This window comes from Protopterus annectens, chromosome 8.part0 (genome assembly GCF_019279795.1).
Source record: "Protopterus annectens isolate FY-2018-M chromosome 8.part0, PAN1.0, whole genome shotgun sequence".
Taxonomy (NCBI): domain Eukaryota; kingdom Metazoa; phylum Chordata; order Ceratodontiformes; family Protopteridae; genus Protopterus; species Protopterus annectens.
The window spans coordinates 1,257,655,163-1,257,679,604 of NC_056741.1; the positions used below are offsets into that span (position 1 = coordinate 1,257,655,163).

The 24,442-nt window shown below is 36.8% G+C and overlaps 1 protein-coding gene across 5 annotated transcripts in view; it reads left to right on the plus strand.

Moving 5' to 3' along the window:
* LOC122809344 (Friend leukemia integration 1 transcription factor-like) overlaps window positions 1-24,442 on the plus strand; it is a 570,988-nt gene that overhangs the window by 540,067 nt on the left and 6,479 nt on the right. For 4 of the 5 annotated variants that reach the window (XM_044080751.1, XM_044080754.1, XM_044080756.1 and 1 more), the window contains 2 exons: window positions 3,987-4,049; window positions 9,538-9,585. In XM_044080751.1, coding sequence (XP_043936686.1) covers window positions 3,987-4,049; window positions 9,538-9,585 — 111 coding nt within the window. The remainder of the gene's footprint in view (window positions 1-3,986; window positions 4,050-9,537; window positions 9,586-24,442) is intronic. The other variant, XM_044080752.1, reaches the window with a different exon arrangement.

Sequence of the window (24,442 nt, forward strand, 5' to 3'; positions counted from 1 at the left end):
TGCAGTTACCCTGCAATGGGCAATTTGTGGTTAAGTTGTGCTCCCCAGAACAGAACTCAAATTCCTAGCGGACCTGATCTGAGAAAATAAATTGTTGAGTTGTAGGTGTTATAAAAATAGTATGACTATAGAGCATAAATCTAGGATCATGAGGAACATCCATTTGTTTGATGTGAGAACACTAATGAACATAAGCAGCTATACCGATCAAATAAGCACAGAGGAACTCTGCTGCATATCAGTAGACATTACATAATTCATAATGGGACAGCAAAAAGAAAATATTAACTTCAATAACAATAATACTTGAGAAACAGCATTTTGATTTTGTTTAGCAGATCAGAAACCTCAGTTATGGATACCTGTCAAAAGCACAGAAATTTTTGTTTCTTCCCTACACTCATCACCATGAGTTAAATGTTTAGTTTCTAACTGCGTACACCAACAGTCAACTAGTGAAAACCCAACAATACAGAAAAATCCTTCAAGGCTAATAGGATACGAACCACAGATAATATTTATTATGAAGCGCTTTTCGTCATTCACGATGGAATGACTTCTTCAGATAAATCACAGAAAATGAGTCGCAGTATTTATACTCAAAGCTCTCATTCAAACAATCAGCTAATTGACCAGTTAATTGGTAATAACACTAATCTGAGAATATATTTCACTTATATAATAAATATAAAGATATAATAAAATAAAATATGATAGTAATATATAGTTATATCTTTATATAAAAATATATCTAATATATAGTAACGTGATATAATAATAATAATAATAATAATAATAATAATGTATAATATCCTACAGCTCATTCTAAGACACATGTAGCTTACATAAATTATACTATATAAAAAATGTGTATATAAGTACTATAAAAATATATAAAAGTCCATTTGTTTCATAAGAAACTTAGAATCATATGTTTGAAAACCAAAAACATTTTACATAAAAATACACATATCAGTAAACGAAAAATAGTAATAACAACAATAATAACATAATTGTATCTAAAAAGCTATTTAAAAGAAAGTAAAGCTCGGCCTATTAAATAACACTAGTGATTCAGATCTATCTGTTCAAACTTCTAAGTTTTAAAAGGCATGCTATTTTGCAATGCTCATTTAATCCTGGTTCAAGAAAGGCATTAAGAAAGGATTAAATGAGCATTGCAATATAGCATGCCTTCTAAAACTTAGAAGTTTGAACAGATAGATCTGAATCACTAGTGTTATTTAATAGGCCGAGCTTTACTTTCTTTTAGATAGCTTTTTAGATACAATTATGTTATTATTGTTGTTATTACTATTTTTCGTTTACTGATATGTGTATTTTTATGTAAAATGTTTCTGGTTTTCAAACATATGATTCTAAGTTTCTTATGAAACAAATGGACTTTTATATATTTTATAGTACTTATATACACATTTTTTATATAGTATAATTTATGTAAGCTACATGTGTCTTAGAATGAGCTGTAGGATATTATACTTTATTATTATTATTATTATTATATCACATGATACTATATATTAGATATATTTTTATATAAAGATATAACTATATATTACTATCATATTTTATTTTATTATATCTTTATATTTATTATATAAGTGAAATATATTCTCAAATTAGTGTTATTACCAATTAACTGGTCAATTAGCTGATTGTTTGAATGAGAGCTTTGAGTATAAATACTGCGACTCATTTTCTGTGATTTATCTGAAGAAGTCATTCCATCGTGAATGACGAAAAGCGCTTCATAATAAATATTATCTGTGGTTCGTATCCTATTTGCCTTGAAGGATTTTTCTGTATTGTTAGTTTCTAACTGCATTTGTTTGTCAACAAACTAAGACCCCTAGACAAAAATGCTTCTTGTCAGACGTCACACAGACTTACAGAGTATGTATAGGAAGATTGCCAGTATGTATAGGAAGATTGCCAGAATCAAACCACGAACCACAGGATGAAGTCTGTTAGAAGCCCATAACTAAAGGGAAAAGTAGATAGTCATCTACACCTTACACTGCACAGTTTGTCTATTTGGTTGGTATAAAATCATGGAGCATGTCAAAGAAAGCCAACATCAATGCCATGAATTCCAATATATGCACTATACCTTTTCTTTAAAAAAGGTAAAATGATTCCTAATGAAGCACACTGTGCAGCACACTTGTATGGTTACTACCTGTCCCACTTTGCAAGGGACAGTCCCTCTTTGGGCAGTTGTGTCCTGCAAAAAAAATTGTAAAAATGGCAAATGTCCTGAGATTTTAGGGCAAAATTATTTTCTATATTCCATGTAACAGTTGAATAAAACAGTTATTCTGTATCTGAAACACCTAAATGTTATAAGAAACAGAATAAGCAACTAAAATGCTACAAGAATAAGTTTTTATTTAGGCAAAAAAGTGAAGTTATGTCCTTTGTACTGGCCATGGGTATGTTTTGGCATGCAAAATCTGACGTTTGTTCCAAAAATGTCCCACTTTGGGCATTTGAAAAGGTGACAACCCTACACACTTGGGGTATTTCTGATAAAGTGGATCAGCAAGGAATGTCAACCAGCATCAAAGTAAGGGCCTACACTGCCCCAAAAAATATTGAAATGTAGTTCAGACAGGGGTTCAGTATAGCCCAAATTATAAACTAGCTTGCAAATATTCCCTCAACAGTCTTGTCTTGGACTTGGATTCTTAGAGTTAGGCTGGATTATCCATCCATCCAATGATGTTGATTCACATATAGTTCCTATGGGTACCCTATGAACAGCTGCTGCCATCTACGTAGTCTGCTAGGAAAGCAGGGGAAAGAAGTAAGGTTGCCGGGCCTTTCTTCCATAACACATGCACACTGCAAACACACATATAAGAACGATTAAGTGTCACCAATCCACCTAACACATGTCCATGGGATGCAGAAGGTAAACAGAGTACCCCTAGAAAGTCTACGCAAACACTGGAAGGACATGTAGAGTCTATACAGAAGACACCCCAGCTGATGAATGAAGCGGAGAACCACTTGCTGTGAGGTGACAGTACTACTCACTGCACCATAGTGCTGCCTGGCTGGGTTATTCTTGTTGATGAGTTCAGCACACAGAATTATGACTGTTATAGTCCTCCAAGCCTTTTATCAAAATCCACAGGACCAGAAATGCTACCAGAGCATTACAGCATTATTTTCACAGGTTTGAACTCAATACTTACCACTGCTCACAGGGTCGTAGCACATCAGTTTGATCGTCACTTGAAAAGTCGCCACAGGTTGATGTGTCCCTTTAACAAAAGTTAGTCTTACAGGGAGGAGGGTTGTTTAGTTTCTCTTAGCCTATCTCTCATTTTCTCATTTGATGTTGACATTAAAACCTAACCAAGCACTTATCAGACATTACTTTGTGTACCCTTTTTCAGGTTGATTAGCGTGTCTTTTCATACACTCACTGCTGCTCATGCCAGACTAGATTTGCAGAGCTACTGATACTGTTGTTAAGCTGTTTTCTCCTTTCACAACTCAGCCACATCCAGTGCTAAAACTTTTAGCAATGTTTGGGCAACCCCTTATTCTTGCATCTCCCCAGCTGAACTGCTGAGTGCTACATGTGATTTTATTGTCATTTTGTACTGCTAGAGTCCACTCTTTTGTTTTTCTTACAGGTCTTGGAAGCCTTTCCTCTGCTATTACAAAATGTGTCATTTCAACAAAATTATTAATATCGAAACAACTAGAAACCTATGGAAGTGTTTAATTTAACAGAAAGTAATGCATATTTCATGTCAGTTTAGTTGTACATATGACATACATTATGGAGCATTCCGTGTAGTACTGCAATCTAATTCAAAATAATACTAAACACTTCAACTATTCATTGATAATATATATTTATGAAGGGAATTCAGCATTGCTCTGCATTGATTATTGTCAATACATACCATTGCACCTTTTCTAATTTTTGTCCCTTGTCTCATAAAAAGGTTCACCTACTCATGTCCCGAGTAATGGGAGGACAACAGAACCAATCCGACCAATCCAGCAAGGTAATTATGACAAATAATTAATTTACATATACAGTACTGGCTATTTAAAAGAGAATCTCATTGACAGAAAGAATAAAATGAATGATGTCATTGTTGCATTTTTATTAGTATATGAACAGGAAGATCAAAAAGCAATTAGGTCATAAATGAAACACCTACTACTTCAGCTGTTACAATGCATTTAAAAGGAGAGATGTTTCAGTTATATGACTGTTGCTACATTGTTAACAGATAAGCATCTCCAGGTTTGATCAGAACTCAAACTGAAGTGCAGAATGTCTCATTTTTTGATCATGTAAAACCAGTCCCTGTAATCTGTGTTCGCCTACCACTCTACCGACCTAAACTGAGAATCCTCTTCTTTTCATACTGTGTACATCTTTTTTTCTTATGTGAGAGTGTATTTGTGTAAATTGATTTTGTGAGTGTGTGTGTGTGTGTGCGTGTGTACCGACCTAAACTGAGAATCCTCTTCTTTTCATACTGTGTACATCTTTTTTTCTTATGTGAGTGTGTTCGTGTAAATTGTTTTTGTGAGCGTGTGTGTGTGTGTGTGTGTGTGTGTGTGTGTGTGTGTGTGTGTGTGTGTGTGTGTGTGTGTGTGTGTGCGTGTGTGTGTGTGTATACACACCTGAGCAAGCACTTTTGTGGAGGTGGGCAAGGTTAGCACTTGTTTCTCTGTATCAGTTTCCAGCTGTGCCCTCTGTGTGAAGTTTGCATGTCATTCCCTATGTCTGAAAATTGTCCATATAGTGTTAGTGTGTGTGTGTATGTGTGTGTGTGTGTGTGTGTGTGTGTGTGTGTATATACCGACCTAAACTGAGAATCCTCTTCTTTTCATACTGTGTACATCTTTTTTTCTTATGTGAGTGTGTTCGTGTAAATTGTTTTTGTGAGCGTGTGTGTGTGTGTGTGTGTGTGTGTGTGTGTGTGTGTGTGTGTGTGTGTGTATGTGTGTGTGTGTGTGTGTATGTGTATACACACCTGAGCAAGCACTTTTGTGGAGGTGGGCAAGGTTAGCACTTGTTTCTCTGTATCAGTTTCCAGCTGTGCCCTCTGTGTGAAGTTTGCATGTCATTCCCTATGTCTGAAAATTGTCCATATAGTGTTAGTGTGTGTGTGTGTGTGTGTGTGTGTGTGTGTGTGTGTGTGTGTGTGTGTGTGTGTGTGCGTGCGTGTGTGTGTGTGTGTGTGTGTGTGTGTGTGTGTGTGTGTGTGTGTGTGTGTGCCCTTGTTGCCTGCAATGGATTGGTATCCCATTGAGTGCTCATTCTATGTCTCCTGTCCTTTGCATCCTAGAATAGGTTTTAGTCCCTACAACCTTTAATAGAATAAAGCAGCTATTGAAAAGGAAAGAATCAGCATGTTCATGTTTTATAAATAAGATTTATAGCCTACTGAATGATACCTTTAATGACGGACACTTGGGAGATGTTCTGGTTGGAAGAATAACATTTCATTGTTATTTTGTACTGAGCAAGTCTACACTTCAGTTGTGGCTGTTCATAGCCCAATACGATAATAGCATACTGGAGAGCTTATGTTTAGATTGACAGTATAATTGAGTTAATTTCATACTCTAAAGATATTTTTTTTCTCAAAATGAATACATTTCATATGCTAGTTTTTAGTTTTGGAATGGTATCCTACTTCTTGGTCATCTGTTGCTTACCTTTCTGAATGTTTATTGTCCTGGAATATTTGTTAATAAGTGCTTTTTACTGTTTTTTCTTTTGAACTTTGATCTGAAGTCTAGGTAAAGAGACAAGAGACAGGCCTTCTTTATTAAAGGGTCAGTGACCCTTTATTTCTACCTAGGTGGTGGCCCCTTCTTTGGGGAGAAGCTATCTGGATCAGCTCAGTTCTGGTCCTTCCAGAAGTCATTGAGTGAAAGTGGTCAAGAACCAGGGCTCACTGCATCCAGTATTGTGGCACTCAGGAATAAAGTCATTAATGTGTCCCAGATGATCTATGCCGAGGTAGTGTCACTGGAGCTGGAGGAACCAGACTGAAGAAGATGGAAGTGAGCAGAAAGCAGATGCTGGTTGACCCTTCCTAGGGGAGGGAAGCTGTCTAGGCTTACTATAACAATAACAGTAAGAGCCTGGCAAGCTCCATACTTTAAGCTGTATCTCAATTGGTCTGTAGGTTGCATATGCATGGAAGCACACATGCACCTCTCAAAGGCAGTGAGTGCTATTGGGAGGTTAGAGGGTTAGGGGACACTCCTTGGAAGCAGCGTGATGCTACACCTCAGCAGCCTTGGATGTGGGTAACATTAAATCTAGGGAAGGCTAAGGCAGGTTTGGCAGGCCTTGTGAATGAAGAAAGATGTTGATGGCATCTGATGGTCAACTGCAGGGAGGGGAAAGAAAAAAAGAATCGGTGCTCATCAGACTCATTCTCCTCTGCTTTTTGTCTTCCTTCTAGTAGTGCTGTGTAATCTTTGAAGGTCAGCCTGGAATAACGTGACAGCTGTAGCTGATTTAACTAATTTGGTAGCCTTAGCATTTATTATTACTTAGAACTTCACTGCAGTTCCAGTCTACAGACAACTGTTGCTTCAGGCCTATAATTGTTGCAATGGATCAGGAAGATTCAAAGAACGCCTCAGGCTGGCCATACTTCATCTCCGAGGGCTCAGATTGAAAAAACAGGGCATCTGAATGAACCATAGGAGTAGGAATGGAATGCAAAACTCTCATGATCTGCTAAATATGAGAAGACAGCAATGATTTTTTTAAATTCACAGATTCTCATTGACTCTCCAAGTGGTTAAGTTTGAGAAGATTTATGATACATTTTTCACACAGGATATACCTTTGACTTGCCTTAGAGTACTACTTGTCAGTGAAATGAGTTTTAGGTGAAATGAGTTTTAGGTGAAATGAACTTTAGGTGATTTGGTCTCAGTGAAATGGGTGTCAGTAAAATGGTCTTTCAGTGAAGTGATACAAATCCATATATATGTATACATATAAATATATATATATATATATATATATATATATATATATATATATATATATATATATATAATGTAATTGTTTTATATATTCAAAAACTTTCACTCCTTCCATACTGTGTCATACACTCAATGTTTATCCATTATAAAATCTGACAACATAGCATGTGATACTGCTTCCAAGTATGTGGTTTATTCATCAGCTATACCAGTAGCAGTCAAGATTGCTTTTGCATTATATTCATTAGTCACGTTTTCCCTTTGGGCAGACATGTCCCAACTAGGAACCTATAGTTAAGTTTGACTTGGATTGCTTTTCTAGTCATATTTCTCCCACCTATATTCTTCTTTGTGCTGACATAGTAGCACTGACCTGGACTATTCTTTAGTGAAATTAATTGAGTCAAGCTCCATTTTATTGTGCTACATCAGCACTTTGACTGCCACATTTATTTATTTACTTACTTATTTGTCTGATTATCAAGATGGTCTGATTGGGCCATGCAATACCCATTTCAGTGCAGCCCTGGGAACAAAAGCTCCTCAAAATTATACATTGTTACAATAAAAGCAAACACTATATAGTCATACAGAAAAATAGATAATACAATACATCATGACAACATTATGACTTAATACATTGTTTTCAGGAGAAAGAAGAAAGAATAGTTTCAAAGCAGTATAAGATGCTTAGTATGTAAAGAGAATAAGGGCTATGGAGGGGCTGTTAATGAGAGTGGAACGGATTATAGCTAGGAAGAGACAGCGAGCAAGGAAACACTATTAAATCAAAGATTGTTGGAATGGTTTGTAGAGAGGAATTTAGTGTAAGTAGAAACAGTTTATAGCTGGAGGAGCGAGCATCATTGCAGGTTTCTAGGATAATAAAGGGCAGGCAGCACGATTAGAGGGAAAGACTGGAGATAAAGGAAACAAAACTTGGATGTAATACATGAATTGCTGCAGGAAAAGCAAAAGATGTAATGTTGAGTTTAGCCAGGTAATCTGGAACAAGAACAGTACCAGGAATTAAATAGGTCATCGTTTAGTTTGGTTTTGAAGCAGATGGAGAGGGGATTAGCCTGGTAACAGTAGGGAGGGAGTTCCACAATTTAGATACATAGCCGGAATACAAAGAGTCGACAGCGGCATTCTATGACTTTGTCATCTGAAGTAGATTTGAGTTTGAGGATCAAAGGGATCTTGTGGGACTGTAGGACTGGAGTAAGGGAGGGGGCATTTGTCAGGAAAGAAGAGTGTTGTATGTGTGTGTGTGTGTGTGTGTGTCATTTTTAGCTGTATACAGCTGATGTTTTTTTTCTTCCTGAATTTGAAACAGTTTAGACAGTGATGAGTTGAGCAGAACTACATTGGGCAATTTGATAGCTAACCTGGCATTTTTATAGCATTAGTCTAGTTTTTGGATTGACATTAAGTCAATGTTTGTAAGGATAGGTGAGGCATAGAATAAACTTGATAAGAGAGAGGATGTAGCAGTTGTTTGGCTTGCCTGGACAGTGAGAAAGAAGCTAGGTAAAGTAGGTCTAATTTATAGTGAATGTTTCTCACTAAGTACTGAATATGTTTGTCAGAACCTGAAAAAACACACCTTTCAAGCATTTTTGACAGAGGTGAGATCATAGCAATGGCATAGAAATGTGACATTTCTGTGGAATTGTTACCTTTATGCAAATGTTGAATAAAGAATTATTTCCAGCAGTGGCTTCAGCTATAGAACAATTGATGCGTATGGAAATAGGATAGGATACATGCAAACATACATGTACAAACTAATTCTGTTTCCATGCAACTACAGAACTCAGTCTTACAGGTGAACTTAAGTTCATAATTACGCAAAGGCATCACCACAATTTGATAAGACTTTTTTTAAGTTTCTAGCTAATGCAACTTAACTATCAAATATCTCAGTCTGCTTATAACGAGCTCATGCTGCTTCATCAGTCCATAACAGTTGAATTCACATAGGATATTGTATGATCATTTTTCCCTTTCTGTGGAAATAGCTTATACACTGGTTAATGTAGATGCTAAAGGATTTAACTTAACTGTTTAATCTATAACTTCTCAAGTTTGCACATGCTCTTAGGCATAGTTAGTGATGTCATTTATGTGCTGTGTTGCCTAAAACGTTCTGCAGGACTACACATCCGGAAAGATTGTTATTATTATTTTATGTCTGTGTAAGTATGTGTGGTTGTTCGTCTGTGTGTATGTGTGTGCGTGTGTGTGTCTGTGTATGTGTGTGTGTGTGTGCGCGTGTGCGTGTGTGCGTGTGTGTCTGTATGTGTGTGTGCGTGTGTGTGTATAAAATAGCAATATGTAGATATAGATATAAAAAGTACATATTATATATTTTTATTAGTGAAAATAACTTCCACAGACTGGATGTTATGTTTTGGTGCATAATTTTAACAAGTAAACACTCATCCTGAAATTTTCTTCACAACTTACAACAGTTATTCTTGCCTTCTGTTAACTAGTGGCTAACAAATTCTTTTGTAGATCCTTACCAAGTTCTAGGACCTACAAGCAGTCGCTTAGCAAACCCAGGTAAAGACATATTTTATTTATTTGCTTTCATTTAATCTCTGTCCTGACTTTGCTGAGCAATGTGAAAGTGAATGTAAACGTCAGTGGTTCCCATCAAAATGTTTTTTATTGCAGTTATTCAATACGGATTTTTGGTCATGAAAAACATCCTTGCATTCCAAATATTTTATCTTACCCCTATCAGAAGCCTCGTTAATTTAAATGAAATTTACAAAGTGGACTGTCTGTATTGAAAAGTAAAAATAAATGCATTCAGATTGCATACTTGCAAATGTTTAATGGTTAGCAGTAAAAACGTCCTACTACCATCAAACTTTATCCTGCATTTTTTTTTGTTAGCATCTAGGGTCTGGTGAATGTAATATGCCCAGTATTAGCTATATGCTAAAGTCTCTCAAAATCCTTGTTTTCAAATAACTTAAATATGTGCTGATGGGATCATAGTACCCTTCTTAAATCAAAGGAAGAAGAAGGCTATAAACTACAAACTGCTAAGATTAAAAAACAGAGCTGCAGTCTGATGGCAAAAACTAGTACATGGTAGATTACAGTGGTGGATTATATATTATCTAAAGTTCTCCCAAGTTCACACAGATTTTGCTACCTGCCAACAAGAAAGTCAGAAACAGAAAGAAGAAAGTAAAATAAATTTTGAGCAGGAAAGAAAAAGTACCATTTATATTATTATTATTATTATTATTATTATTATTATTATTATTATTATTTTTTTTTTTTTTGCCTGTTACATATTCTGTGCTTTTTTCTGTAAGTGGATAAAAGCTGTCTGGTTAGGTGTCATTGTTCCATTCTTAATTCCCTGATATTACTATTCCCTAACTGCAGTTCCTATTTTAATGCAACTGTGAATTCACAGTTTTAAATGTATTCCGGGTTTACTCTTGCATGGCATTTGACTGTTTTACATGGAAGTGTGACATGGAGTTGGTATTTTTAAGTATGGTGTGTGTGTGTGTGTGTGTGTGTGTGTGTGTGTGTGTGTGTGTGTGTGTGTGTGTGTGTGTGTGTGTGTGTGTGTGTGTGTGTGTGTGTGTGAATGCCTCACAGTGGGAGTGTAGAGAAGCTTGTCTTCCCCTCACTGCAAAAGCACTATTTTAGTCATGTGTGGTTTGTTGTCCTGTGAAACTGTTTAATCAATCTGTTATGACCAACAAGTTAGCAGGTGGTTGGGTTAGGTCTGGAGGAAATATGGGGAAACTATATTCCACAGTTCTCTGTAAATGTTGCAAAGTTTTCATTCAGTATAGAAACACGAAGCATGCCTAATGCTGAAATCTAGCCCAAACAACCGTAGATTCAGAAGTGAATCTGTATCATGTTAAGTTATTTTTTTTCAGACATTATAGCTGAACTTCCCTTCAGACAGCTAACTTTCTATATATACATGGCTCTAAGCATACCATTTAACATCATTTAATATGTACATATATAGTGAAGTTTTGCAAATTACTAAGACACTGCACTTTTCTGTGGTTTTACATTATTTCTGTGATTACAATGAATATATGACCAACAGTCAGGCATTTCCATGATAAACAAAATATTTGCTTACTGCTGTGGATGATAGTCATTCATTATTTCTTCTTCCGATACCAGCCTTATTCAGTTCAGGGTCATGGGATGCTGGAGTCTCTTCCAACACTTATTGTGCACATAATATAAAAACATAATTCTGAACTAGATGCCAGTCTGACAATACTGAGACAAAGTACTTTCTGAAATAATCTATGATATGAACTGGAAATAAAAGGACAGATGTTCATGATCTGTGGTAGGGAAGCACGTGGAAATAAAAGTGAAAGGTACTGAATAATATAGCAATAACCCATGCCTGGATGTGGGTAATGCTGGATTTACCCATGGTTGGTGTGGTTTGGTCACGAGGGCGAAGCCAACCGTGGGTAAATCCAGCATTACCCACACCCAGAAGTGGGTTATTGCTATTATACAATGACATTATTTAAGAAAAAAAAATTACTTTTCTTAAATAATGGCATTGTATAATGCCTCCTTGCTGCCCTTCCGCAGCTGTCTGGTATTCTGCGGCAGTTCTGATGTACTGCGCATGCGCATGCCTACGCAGTACATCAGAGCTCTGGGCAAAAGCAACTGAGAAAGCAAGATCTCCGTTGCTTTTTAAAAACTGTTTCGCTATGTTAAATGAGTTTAACATAGCGAGACAGCTTTAAACAAAGCAACGGAAACTATCCGTTGCTTTTTTTAAGCTGTCTTGCTATGTTAAACCCATTTAACATAGCAAAACAGTTTTGAAAAAAGCAACAGAGAAAGCAAGATCTCTGTTGCTTTTTAAAAACTGTTTCGCTATGTTAAATGAGTTTAACATAGCGAGACAGCTTTAAAAAAAGCAACGGAGAATATCTGTTGCTTTTTTAAAGCTGTCTGGCTATGTTAAACCCATTTAACATAGCGAGACAGTTTAGAAAAAAGCAACGGAGAAAGCAAGATCTCCGTTGCTTTTTAAAAACTGTTTCGCTATGTTAAATGAGTTTAACATAGCGAGACAGCTTTAAAAAAAGCAACGGAGAATCTCTGTTGCTTTTTTAAAACTGTCTCGCTATGTTAAACTCGTTTAACATAGCAAGACAGTGTGAAGCAACAAAGATCTTGCGTTCTCCATTGCTGTAAAAAAAAGAGTTATAGTAATGGAAACAGTCCGGGCGACCGGACCTTTTTCCATTACTATAACTCTGATTTACAACGTGCATGCTGACCAATCAGCATGCACGTTTTTTAATATTTAATGGGGGGTTGTTGTATAATTTTAGATACTAAACTGCATCTGGACATATCACCTAACTCCCCCTTACTTATATCACTTCTCCTTCAACACCCTGTTCACCTGCTGCTTACCTGCCATATTAACTAATAAAAATCCATATTTGTTTTTCTACAATATTAATAATATTTGTTCATTGTTTCAATTGTTTGCAGGACTCTTTACATCCTATCAGTCATGTGAATTAGTTCTGTTTTATTTATTTATGTTGTGTATGTGTAAAAAAACAAAACTAAACTAAATTAAACTAAACGAAAATAAATAAAATACACACCATTTATCAACTAATGGATTAAAATGTAAATTTGCACAACCATGAGTTTATCTGGATTACTATATTATGCAAAATATATATCAATTTCCATAAAGCAGACAGAAATTACTTTACAGACAGTCTGCTGTAACCGCTGCTGCAGCACTTTTCTTTTCTCATTTGCTATCAGATGTGTCATACAAACAGTCAGAAATGTCTTCAGGGACTGGTCAGTTCCATAGACTACTTTCAACAAAACACAAGAAATTGCTGACAAAGCATGTAGGATGTCTGACATGAAGTAGCACTTACAAAAATGAGTGAGCTATACTGCAAAATGTAAAAAGCAAGTTCTAGTTTATTTGTGAGGCAGAATAACTAAACAATTTGACATTTTTATTTTCTGCCAAAAAACCCTTTCAAGACCATCTTGTAAACCGCAAGTTCAGTTTTGTATTTCAGTAAAAAAAAAATTGGTATCGTCATTGCATGCCATCCCCTCCTATGCTAAGATAGTAATAATTAGTATGCTCTATTTTCAACTGCTGTCACCTGCATAGTCCATTCACAATCAATTCTGCAGAGTCTTTTTGAAAAAAGCCTGTCATAAAACACAGTTTTGAGGTTTCCTGCAAACACCATCCAACAGATGCTCCCATAATGCATACCCCAGTCAAGTTTTTACATTTTATTACATAAATTAGCCAGCAAAGGTGAGTTTAAGTCACTGTAGTCTTTCCAAGTGATATAGAGAGTGTGAGACTGCTGCCCATCTTCCACTCTGTCAATCTTGAATCCTGAAGTTGCTTTCTTTTTCAGCTTCTACCATGTGTGTTTCAAACTGTGATTCCATCAACCAACTGCTCTCTATGAAAATCATTTCCTTATATAAAGATTAAAATGCATTATTTTGATCTGCTGGTTATATCCTCTCCTTCATGCACTGTGCTTCCTTTCTGGTATAATCCCATTATATTTCCCCTTTGTGCCTTATTTGTCCACATCATGTTGCTATCTTTCCACTTTTCCTACTGAAACAAAAATGGGCTCACTCATATGCTGTCTTACCATCCTTCACCATTTTTAGTTATTTTCCTCTGTAATCTCTCCAACACCATGACTTCCCCGTCTCTATATAGCTTTAAAAACTCACACATTATTCCTACTGTGTCCTGAGCAGTGTCTCATAAGGAGACATTACTGCCTTCTATGTGTCAGAGAAAGATGGAGCCTTTACAATAACAAACACTAGTTTTTGTTGCAGCCTGGGCATTTGGAGGGCATTGTGGACTTGACCATCCCAGGGGGAAGGAGGAAGTTTATGCATGTCTCGGAGCATGTGTCCAACCATAACATTCCCTGATGGAAATCAGGGACCTTAGCAGGATCATCAATTTCCTACAAGATAGGGTTGCTAGAGGATATAGCCAGTTGCAAGAGCAGTTGATGTTTTCACACATGCCCACAACACATCACACATGAAACAGTAGCGCAAGGGAAAGTCTGGCACATACTAAAAATCTCCATCTAGGATAGTGACCCATCACTACTAGACTGTCAGTCTCACTGGTAGTGACTGCAACTGATGTAGACAGGGAAACTTACTGGTCAATGGGGCAGTAGGATGGGCTAGAGACCAGCAGGCTGAAGAAAAAATAACAGACATACCTACAAATTAATTAATTAAGGGCATTATCAGCTTTGTATCTCTGGATTCTATACCCCCACCAATGATATACATGTATCCCTCAGAAAGTGGTTTTCTTTTGTTGCCGTTCTTTTATTCTAAGTCGGATTGTTCAATCTTTCTATAAAAACTCCCAAACCCTGGGTTTTTAGCCTGGCTCTCCCATTTGTGTATTGTGCTTCTTGTTTGTTCACCCAGGAGTGGCATTTTATACTTGGACTGATTGAGGTTAAGCTGCCACATTTTGTGCCATTCCCCCACTCTCCATAGAGCTCTTTAAAGCTAATTCCATCATTTTCTCATCATGCACAATAGGATGATCCAGTTTTCCATGTCCTGTGTGAAGTCAAAGGCATGCACATAAAACTGGATATGGCCCACGACTGACTCCTGCTATCTTCAACCTTCAAGAGCTATTCTCTGATCATAACCCTCTGTTCCAGTTTTTCAGATCACATACCAGGTGTTCATTCCACATATCTTTCCACTCCTGTGTCCTCCTGTACCTTTCCAATTGCCCTGTGCATGCACCATATTATGTCATACTCCTCTCTCCTTACAATATATATGTAGATGTGCAGTCAGTTTGACAGGAGCAGGTTTTCCCTAATGCATACCTGTGTAGTAAACTGCAAGCTCAAGTTCTTCTCACAAAAGCTGCAGACAGTGAACACAGAAGATACTTTGACAAGTGTTTACATTCAGTAAGTAGAGTAACATTTGTAAGTAAGGTTCTACACAGTTACTGTATACAGGTGTCTGATGTGAAACAGCAGCCAGACTTTAATACTCAACTACAATAGCCAAACATGCATTTTCTCTCTGTGTTAGTCTATTATCATTTCTCTCAGCACCTCACTTCTTAACATCTCAATGTGAAGCTATAGCACCGCCTGCCCCCCAATACAATACTTCAATTTCCGAAGTTCTTCTCACGCCAACAGTAGAAAGAACTTCACTCCTTTATTACCACACCTAAGATGAGGTAAAACTGTAATACTATTCTAAAAGATCAGAGTATTTCTGTGAGCAGTGTAAAACAACCTTAAATGGTTAGATCCTAATTATCTGAACTCAAATTTTTGATGGCTATCAGTGGGCTCCAATTTCAGCAGTCATGCTATTGTCATTATACACTGTCTTCACAAAAAGAGATTATTGCCAGTGAATGTAAAATCACACTTCTGGACATGCTTCTCCAATGCTACAGACAATTTAATTAGTTATGCTATTGTCATTACATATCATTCATGAAAGATAATTTTTTGCTACTGAATGTAAAATCACATTTCTGGACATGCTTATACCATGCTACTGCCAAGTTCCTGACACAGAATCCTAAGAAGGGGTTGCAGGTATTTTGTCCCAGCCTACTGACAGCAGACAACATTATCAGCATGTGATGTATTTAACAAATAATATCTCCTAACATACAAATGGTCAGCATTTTATCCCCATATTTTCTATATGCCAGCTGTGGAACCTGATTTCATGAATTATTCCATTATTGTTATGCATCTCTGTCCTGAAAAACTATTTTACATACTAACTAGAAAATCACCATTTCAGATGAAATTATTCAGCACCTTAATAGTCTGGACCCTAAGATAAACATTCTGAAAAACTGTCCCCATTCTTTGAACATCTATTAACAAGTCTCTGATATCTGTTCTACAGGTAACACTTAGCAAATATCAGTTGTGACATGACTAATTTTCAACAAGTTAGTCTAAAATTTTCAGTGCAGCATCTCTCAGAGCAAATGTCATAAACAATGTTAATGTAATTGTTCAGTTCGGGTCTGAAAAAAGATTTTATATACAATAAATATTATATTATCCTTTATAAAGGGACTGTGAATGTATAAGCCAGCATTTCCATGCTAGGGTCTGAAAATAACTGAAAATGTGTCCCCATAGTTTACAACTTTGGGATTTCTCTATGTTATCACAAAAACAACCTTACACATTTTACATGGTACGATTTAGAGTTGTAAAGTTTCTTTCAAAAAGTTTAACTGAGTATGGCATGGGAACATTAAAATAAACTTTTACAAGCATGACTTTGAGGCTTTTTGATATTTTTATGTGAGTCATCAATTCTTATTTTTTAAATTTAAATGAAAGTTGTTTAAGGAGTATAAGGAGATGAGGTGAATGGTAAAGCGAGAGGTGGCAAAAGCTAAGGATAAGGCATATGAAGAGTTGTATGAAAGGATGGACAATAAGAAGGGAGAAAGGGACCTGTACCGATTGGTTAGACAGAGATACCAAGCTAGGAAAGATGTACAGCAGGTAAAGGTGGTAAAGGAAAATGGGGGAAACGTATTCACAATCGAGAAGAGTGTGTTGAGCAGATGGAAAGAGTACTCTGAGGGGCTGATGAATGAAGAGAATGAGAGGGAGAGAAGGTTGGATGATGTGCGGATAGTAAATCAGGAAGTGCAACAGATTAGCAAGGAGGAAGTAAGGACAGCTATGAAGAGGATGAAGAATGGAAAGGCTGTTGGTCCAGATGACATACCTGTGGAAGCATGGAGGTGTTTAGGTGAAGTGGCAGTGGAGTTTTTAACCAGATTATTTAATGAAATCTTGGAAAGTGAGAGGATGCCTCAGGAATGGAGAAAAAGTGTTTTGGTACAGATTTTTAAGAATAAGGGTGATGTGCAGAGCTGTAGTAACTACAGAGGGATTAAATTGATCAGTCACAGCATGAAGTTATGGAAAGAGTAGTGGAAGCTAAGTTTAGAAGTTAGGTGATGAATAGTGATCAGCAGTATGGTTTCATGCCAGGAAAGAGCACTACAGATGCAGTGTTTGCTCTGAGAGTGTTGATGGAGAAGTACAGAGAATGTCAGAAGGAGTTGCATTGTGTCTTTGTGGACATAGAGAAAGCATATGATGACAGGGTGCCTAGAGAGGAGTTCTGGTATTGTATGAGGAAGTCAGGAGTGTCAGAGAAGTATGTAAGAGTGGTACAGGATATATACGAGTGTAGTATGACAGTGGTGAGGTCTGTGGTGGGAGTGACGGATGCGTTTAAGGTTGAGATGGGATTACATCAAGGATCAGCTTTGAGCCCTTTCTTATTTGCAGTGGTGATAGACAGGTTGACAGATGAGATCAGCCAGGAGTCCCCATGGACTATGATGTTTGCAGATGACATTGTGATCTGTAGTGAGAGTAGGGAACAGGTGGAGGAGACCCTGGAGAGGTGGAGATATGCTCTAGAGAGAAGAGGAATGAAGGTCAGCAGGACTAAGATAGAATATATGTGTGTGAATGAGAGGGAGGATAGAGGAATGGTGAGGATGCAGGGAGTAGAGGTGGCGAAGGTGGATGAGTTTAAATACTTGGGGTCAACAGTTCAGAGTAATGGTGAGTGTGGAAGAGAGGAGAAGAAGAGAGTACAGGCAGGATGGAATGGGTGGAGAAGAGTGTCAGCAGTGATTTGTGACAGATGAGTACAAGTAAGAGTGAAAGGGAAGGTCTACAAGAGGGTAGTGAGAGGAAGGTTTACAAGAGGGTAGTGAGACCAGCTATGTTATATGGGTTGGAGACAGTGGCATTGACAAAAAGGCAGGAGTCAGAGCTGGACGTGGCAGAGTTAAAGATGTTAAGATTTGCACTGGGTGTGATGAGGGTGGACAGGATTAGGAATAAGTATATTAGAGGGTCAGCCCAGGTTGGAAGGTTTGGAGACAAAGCCAGAGAGGCAAGAGTACATTGGTTTGGACATGTACTGAGGAGGGATGCAGAGTATATTGGGAAAAAGATGCTAAGGGTGAAGCTGCCAGGTAACAGGAAAAGAGGAAGGCCTAAGATAAGGTTTATAGATGTGGTGAGAGAGGACATGCAGATGGTTGGTGTGACAGAGCAAGATGCAGAGGACAGGAGGAAATGGAAACAGAAGATCCACTGTGGCGACCCCTAATGGGAGCCGAAAGAAGAAGAAGAAGAAAGAAGAAGAAATGAAAGTTATTTTCTTCTTCTTAAAGTTAAAACTTAACTGCATGAACTTAACAAAGACATTATGGTGAGCTCAAAACATTAGGGTCCATTATTGGTTTACTAAAACTATATTTCAGCACAGAAACTTTAAAGCAAATTTCTTTCATATGGAGCCTTTGAAAGTGAAGTAAAAATGCTTATAGAAAACAATGTTATTAAAACCCATTTCCTCAAGATCATTCAGCTAAAAATTAGTTTGGTCAAATGTCATACTGAATGACTTGCCAGCTGGTCATATTTTTTGCTATAATATTTGAAAATTTGGTGACTTTAGGCTTAGAGTTTGGTATGGACTGGGCTTAGATGTAAGGATATGAGTTAGGTTTAGCATTAGGATAAGGGTTAGGTTTAGGGTTAGGATTAGTGGGTGTAGATGTTTTACTGCCTACATGGATATATATTGTAGTATTTATAATTATGTTTTTACTTGTGTTTAGTGTGTTTCCTTGAATATATTTTTCAGTGGGTCTATATTAGAACATCGACTTTTTAAAACGTCGAATGTTCTAATATCGACCCCTATTCAGCGAACGCTGACAATATCAAACATGCAGAACAGCAAATTTTTTTCCCTGGGAAAAAATTTGCTGTTCCAACACACATACACACAACACAAGCACACCAAACAAACAGCAATCCACACACATACACATAAAATCCTACATCTAACCCTACACTAAACTGTACATACACCACTAACTATCCACTTACCTTAACCCAAACCCTAACCCTAAGGTCTGTCACTATCGCACACTCACCTCACCAACACCCTAACCCTAACTCACCTACCCCACCCTAACCCTCACATCCACACAATTGCACACTTACCTGACCCCACGCCCTAACCCTAATTCCTCTACCCTGCGCCCTAACCCTCACGTCCACACAATCGCACACTTACCTGATCCTGACCCGTAACTTTCCACACAGTGCTGAAAATAGCGAAGCCACAGGAACAGCCACCCGAATTCCTTCCCTAGGAAGAAATTTGGTGTTCTGCAGCTTCGCTATTTTCAGCGTTCGCTGAATAGGGGTCAATATTAGGACATTCGAAGTTGTGAAACTTCGATGTTCTAATATAGACCCTTTTTCAGTTAACTGGTCTTTGATTTTAGTGTTTTTTATCTTTCTGGTTTTGATGTTAAAGTTGTTGTTTGACTATCCTATAACAATTTTACAATATGAATGCTGTTTCTTTCTTAGATGGAAAAAAATGTAAGAAAGCTATTACAGCTATAACACTAGGAAATGTTTTCTTCTTATCAAAATGTGGGTGCGTTTCAGTGTGTGTTATTTAGCATGCATTTGCATTAACTAAATGGAATGATACTCTAGAAATGTAACTGCAACAGGCTGAATTCATACATGGCTATATAATATATATCCTCCACTGACTAAGCAGTTTAGGCAGAAGAAGATCTTCATGGAGGAAGATGGAGGGTAGGGGTGCCACTGACCCAGTGGAGATGGAAGGATGGCAACAGAAGGAGAATCACTACAAAGTAGAAGATGAGAATGTCCCTCAAGTAAAGTGAGCCAGCTACAAATAAAGCACAGCGACCGAAAATGAGGATGATACTCTGCACTGACAAAACAGGCCCAGAGACAGGAACTAAAAATCAGCTTAACTTCTATAGGGAAGGACATTCTAACAGTAAATCATAGCAATGGCATGCCTTCTCTATACCATTTCTAGCCAAAACTTTTCAAAAAGGGTCTGTCTTCCCTTTGAGGAACAAGTATAGTTCTCACAACAGCCGTGATACTGATGCAGGTGGGGGTACTGTTCACTTATATATCCCATATTGTTCTTTGTTTTTGTTCAAGTCTTCTTACTGTTTTTAAGTGCTGTTGGTCAGTCAGTCCTGCTGAAGAAATGTCAGTAATCTGGTGACTCACTGAAAGTTATTTTTGAGAAGAGTTCACTGTTTTCTCATTTCTTCCTTTTATACTGTGGTGATCAGCAACTGTCTATGAGTTCCATTAAGACAAGCCCAGGATTTGAAGGTAACCACATAAACAACAAATAAGCTTCCACTGATATTGGTTCTACAGGCTTAGCTAATAAAAAGAGGACCTAAAACATATACATACCTGTAATATGCACCGAATAAGACTGAGGATGAATGTTGTATGGGATTCTGATTGTTTCACTAAGCCTACCACCATTACAGCAACAAAGGCTTATTCTGCACCTTAAAATTTGTAGCTCTCCTGTTCAGTATGTGCTGAATTCTAATTCTAAATTATTTGTGAAAGAGATTCTTCTGATATCTTTAGAGTAACAATAACAACTTTTGTAAGATGCATTTCAACTTAAATATACCTTCTAGTGATACTAAATTATTGCTTTTTGAAGCAATGTTGTTAGTTTCACAGTGTTATGTAATATTTTATGTTGCTTCTTTAATAACCTGTCATTTACCTTTTAAGGAGAAAGTATGGTTGTGTAAGTAAACTTGCTATAACAGTAGATGCGTGAATAGAGCACTGTTGCAATAGCATAAAACTATACAGGGGATTATCTTGCCAAGGATCAAATGCCCAGCAAGTGTACAAAAACTGTGCACACCTTCTTCACGTGCCATACATCAGATGAAGCATGAGAGTACTGCTATACAAGCAGGCATATAGGCACAGAAATCCAGCGCCTGTAAATAAAGGAGGCTGCAACAGAAAATATGGCAATTCCTAATTTCTAAACTATGTCATAGCAGAAAGAGGGTGAAGGGGAACCACCTTGGCCAAGGGTCAGTAGTTGAGAAAGAATAAATAAAAATAAGAGAAATGGGAAGGAGGAATGAAGGAAGAATATTCAAATACCTACTATTATGGTAAGTTAACTTGCACAGCTGCCCTATGTTCATCATTAGATCACTGTTGCAGTAGCATAAAGCTATATGGGATGATTGCCAAAGCTTAGACAGAAAGGGAGGAGGATGAAAGACCAGAGTCCAGAAGACCTAGGAGAATTGGAGAATAGACAAAGCAAATCCTGTTCTGGCTTTTGAAAAGAAATCAGTCTTGTAGCGTTTAGCAAAAGTGTGCGCTGTATTTTTCTATTAAGTAGAACTCAAAGTTAGATTTTATTAAAAAACTAAAATTGTGTTTTTTGATTAACTCTAGAATACCTTAGGATGGAGACTCCACTTCTGATTTATTAGGTAGAAAAAATAATACAACTGGGAATAGAAAAAAATGTGCTCCATATTATCAAAATAGCAGATTTAGTTATGACTGAAAAGAAGATGAACACATATCATAAGGTTATGTAAGTAATAGACTGTACATTATACTTTATAGTAGAAATATGAGGTTGTATAAAGGATGATATAAAGGGATCTAGGGCAAGTAAACAGAGGTCATGTATTCAAGAGCCAATAAATCTAATCTTGACTACCAAAGGACCACATTATTGGAAAGCCCTGTTTATCTAAGCTTCAGCAGTGACCACAGACACTGCAACAGCCTGCTCACTGACTGAATGCTCATGCAGATCACCTGACTTGAAAAAAAGGTAAAACACCAAATAAGTATTTTTGCAGAGAGTCGAGCCCTACCCCACTATTTATATATACTAACTCCAAGACTGCAAAAACACAAAAACAGAAACAATTGATACTTGGTAATTCTAAATGTTTCAGATGTTTCCTCTTCTCCATGCAGGTGCGATTTCGAAATCAGTAAGCTAATAGTGAAATAGTGGTCTTAAAACTTCGTTGATTCCCAAAAATCATGAAAACCAGGTTCCAAAGAAACAAGCCTTTATTCATCATAGACAAGCGATCCTCAATGACAAAAATTAGAAATAATTTACAATGTTAAATATATCAGCTTTTTTTATACTTAGAAGTAGATGTGGAAAATATACATATTGTTTCATTTTAAACCAGCCTGTTCAAGGCAAACAAAATAAAGAGGACTATAAAAAGTGCATTTTAAAACAGCAAGAACCTACCTCCACACACTACTACCGATTAGGTCAAACTAAATCCTAGTTAAGGAAAACACTACCTATCTATATGCAATCCACATTCCCAAATCAGGTATTAAGAAAAGCATAACATACACATAAAAAGACTGACTTTTAACTAAAATCACTTTCTGCTAACTAATACAATAAAGCCTTCATCAGGTCTGTGACAAGAACTAAAATCATATACATAGTTAGATAAGTAAAAAGAATTAACTAGAAAAAAACAAATAGCTATCTAACCATAAACATTACCTAACTAGAAACACCATAACTATAAATATATCTGTCTAATCATAGCCAATATGTATTAGTGTGTATAAAAATAAGTTATTTATAACTCAGAAATAATTTAGAAAAAAATAGTTCAGAAATATTTTATTTACAGCTCAGGAAAACATGTCAGCAAAAAAGTCAGTGTTTTGCAGTTAAATAAAAAAAACTGTCATGACAGTGTTTACAACCCCAAAAACATGTTTATTCACTGAAAACCAGTAGGAAAAACAAAAAAAATAGTGAATAAACTAAACTAGCAATGTATAAAAGTGTGTAGATGCATGCATGAGTGTGCATGAGCATGCACCAGTATACTAAATGGGGGAATTATACCAATACTTCATGGTAATAGTGGCATGAAAAAATGTGTGTTTTGAATTTGCCATTTAAATCTCTGATGTGATGCAAGAGCGTACTAAATCTAATCAAAACAGAACTGAGGTTAAAGTAACTAAACATATATACATTTATGTAAACCACGTAAACCAGGCTAATCATGTTGCCTACAAAGATTACTGTCTACTACATAACTTCACTCTCCCCTGTCCTGCCTCAACTTCCTTGCAAAGTTAGTTTCCACTCTATATCCACTCTGGTATATTCTACCACTTCCTACTATTAATACCTTAAAGTATATTTCTCAAACCTTATGTTCTTATGCTTCTTCTTATCACTACATACTTTTTTTCTCTTATGTATGTATGAAACAGTATTCCACTTTGCCTTTGTATAAAACAGTTATCTACTTTTACTTAAATCATTTACTTAAATTATTGCTCAAAGTATTAATTATTTTTTGTAACATCACCTGAATTAACCATGACATTTTTGTCTTGGCTTTTGCAAGTAACAATTATCATCCTTTTAAATATTGTTAAATGTATTACACAGTTTTATAACTTCATCTTGAGTTATTTGTGGAGCATTTCTCCCCAGGCCTCCACTGAAAATGGACCCTTTAGCCCAGTCAGACTTTCCCAGTAAACAAATGCAAATAAATAAATAAACATTTATACACACATTACACATTATTTTTTTTATTTTTAGTACATAAAAATATTTCCTCAAAAATTCCCTAAAAACCTTTACAGATTGTGTGGCAGCATGTGTAAATTCAACACACTCTTAATAGAGTAATAGTAGTAAAGTCCTGGTTTTCTAAATGCTTTTAATTTCAACTACCAACATAATTCCTTTTTCTCCAAAACACCACTGATGTCCCGTTCAAGCTCATCCATCTCCACCCAGTCCAGAATGATACATTTACAACCAGAATGTCTGAGGTGTTCTAATACGTGTTTGGATAAGGAGTTCTTCTGGCATTTACAGCTGATGTCCAAAAGATGACCTGAGATCCTCCGTTTCAGTTCATTCAAAGTCTTACTCGCATAAAATGCAGGGCAGTCATTACATATGGCCCTATATACAACCTTTTCAGTATTACAGCTACCACTTGCTGAAGTTTTCACCATCTTTTTAAGATGAGGCACTCAAATGAGTCGCACCCCATCAAGAATGAATGAAACAGCATTTCTAGAGTAACAACACCCACTGCTATTACTGGAAGTGGTCTATCAGAATACCCATTCTAGTGCTGCAGATCAGCCTGAAACACATGACCAGTGACGTCTGATGAACCTTCCCCAATTTTTGTGTTAATTTGAATGACCATGACTATTTTACTTCCATGCCACTGTGCCTCATTGTATGGTATGGCAACAGACAGTCTAGCCCCACATTCCCTTGCCCAGTCAGTCATACATGGGCCTTTATGAACTACTATATGTGCTTGTTCTGTAGAGCCGAGCTACTTCTCCAATCATATGGTTCCCCACTTCCACCA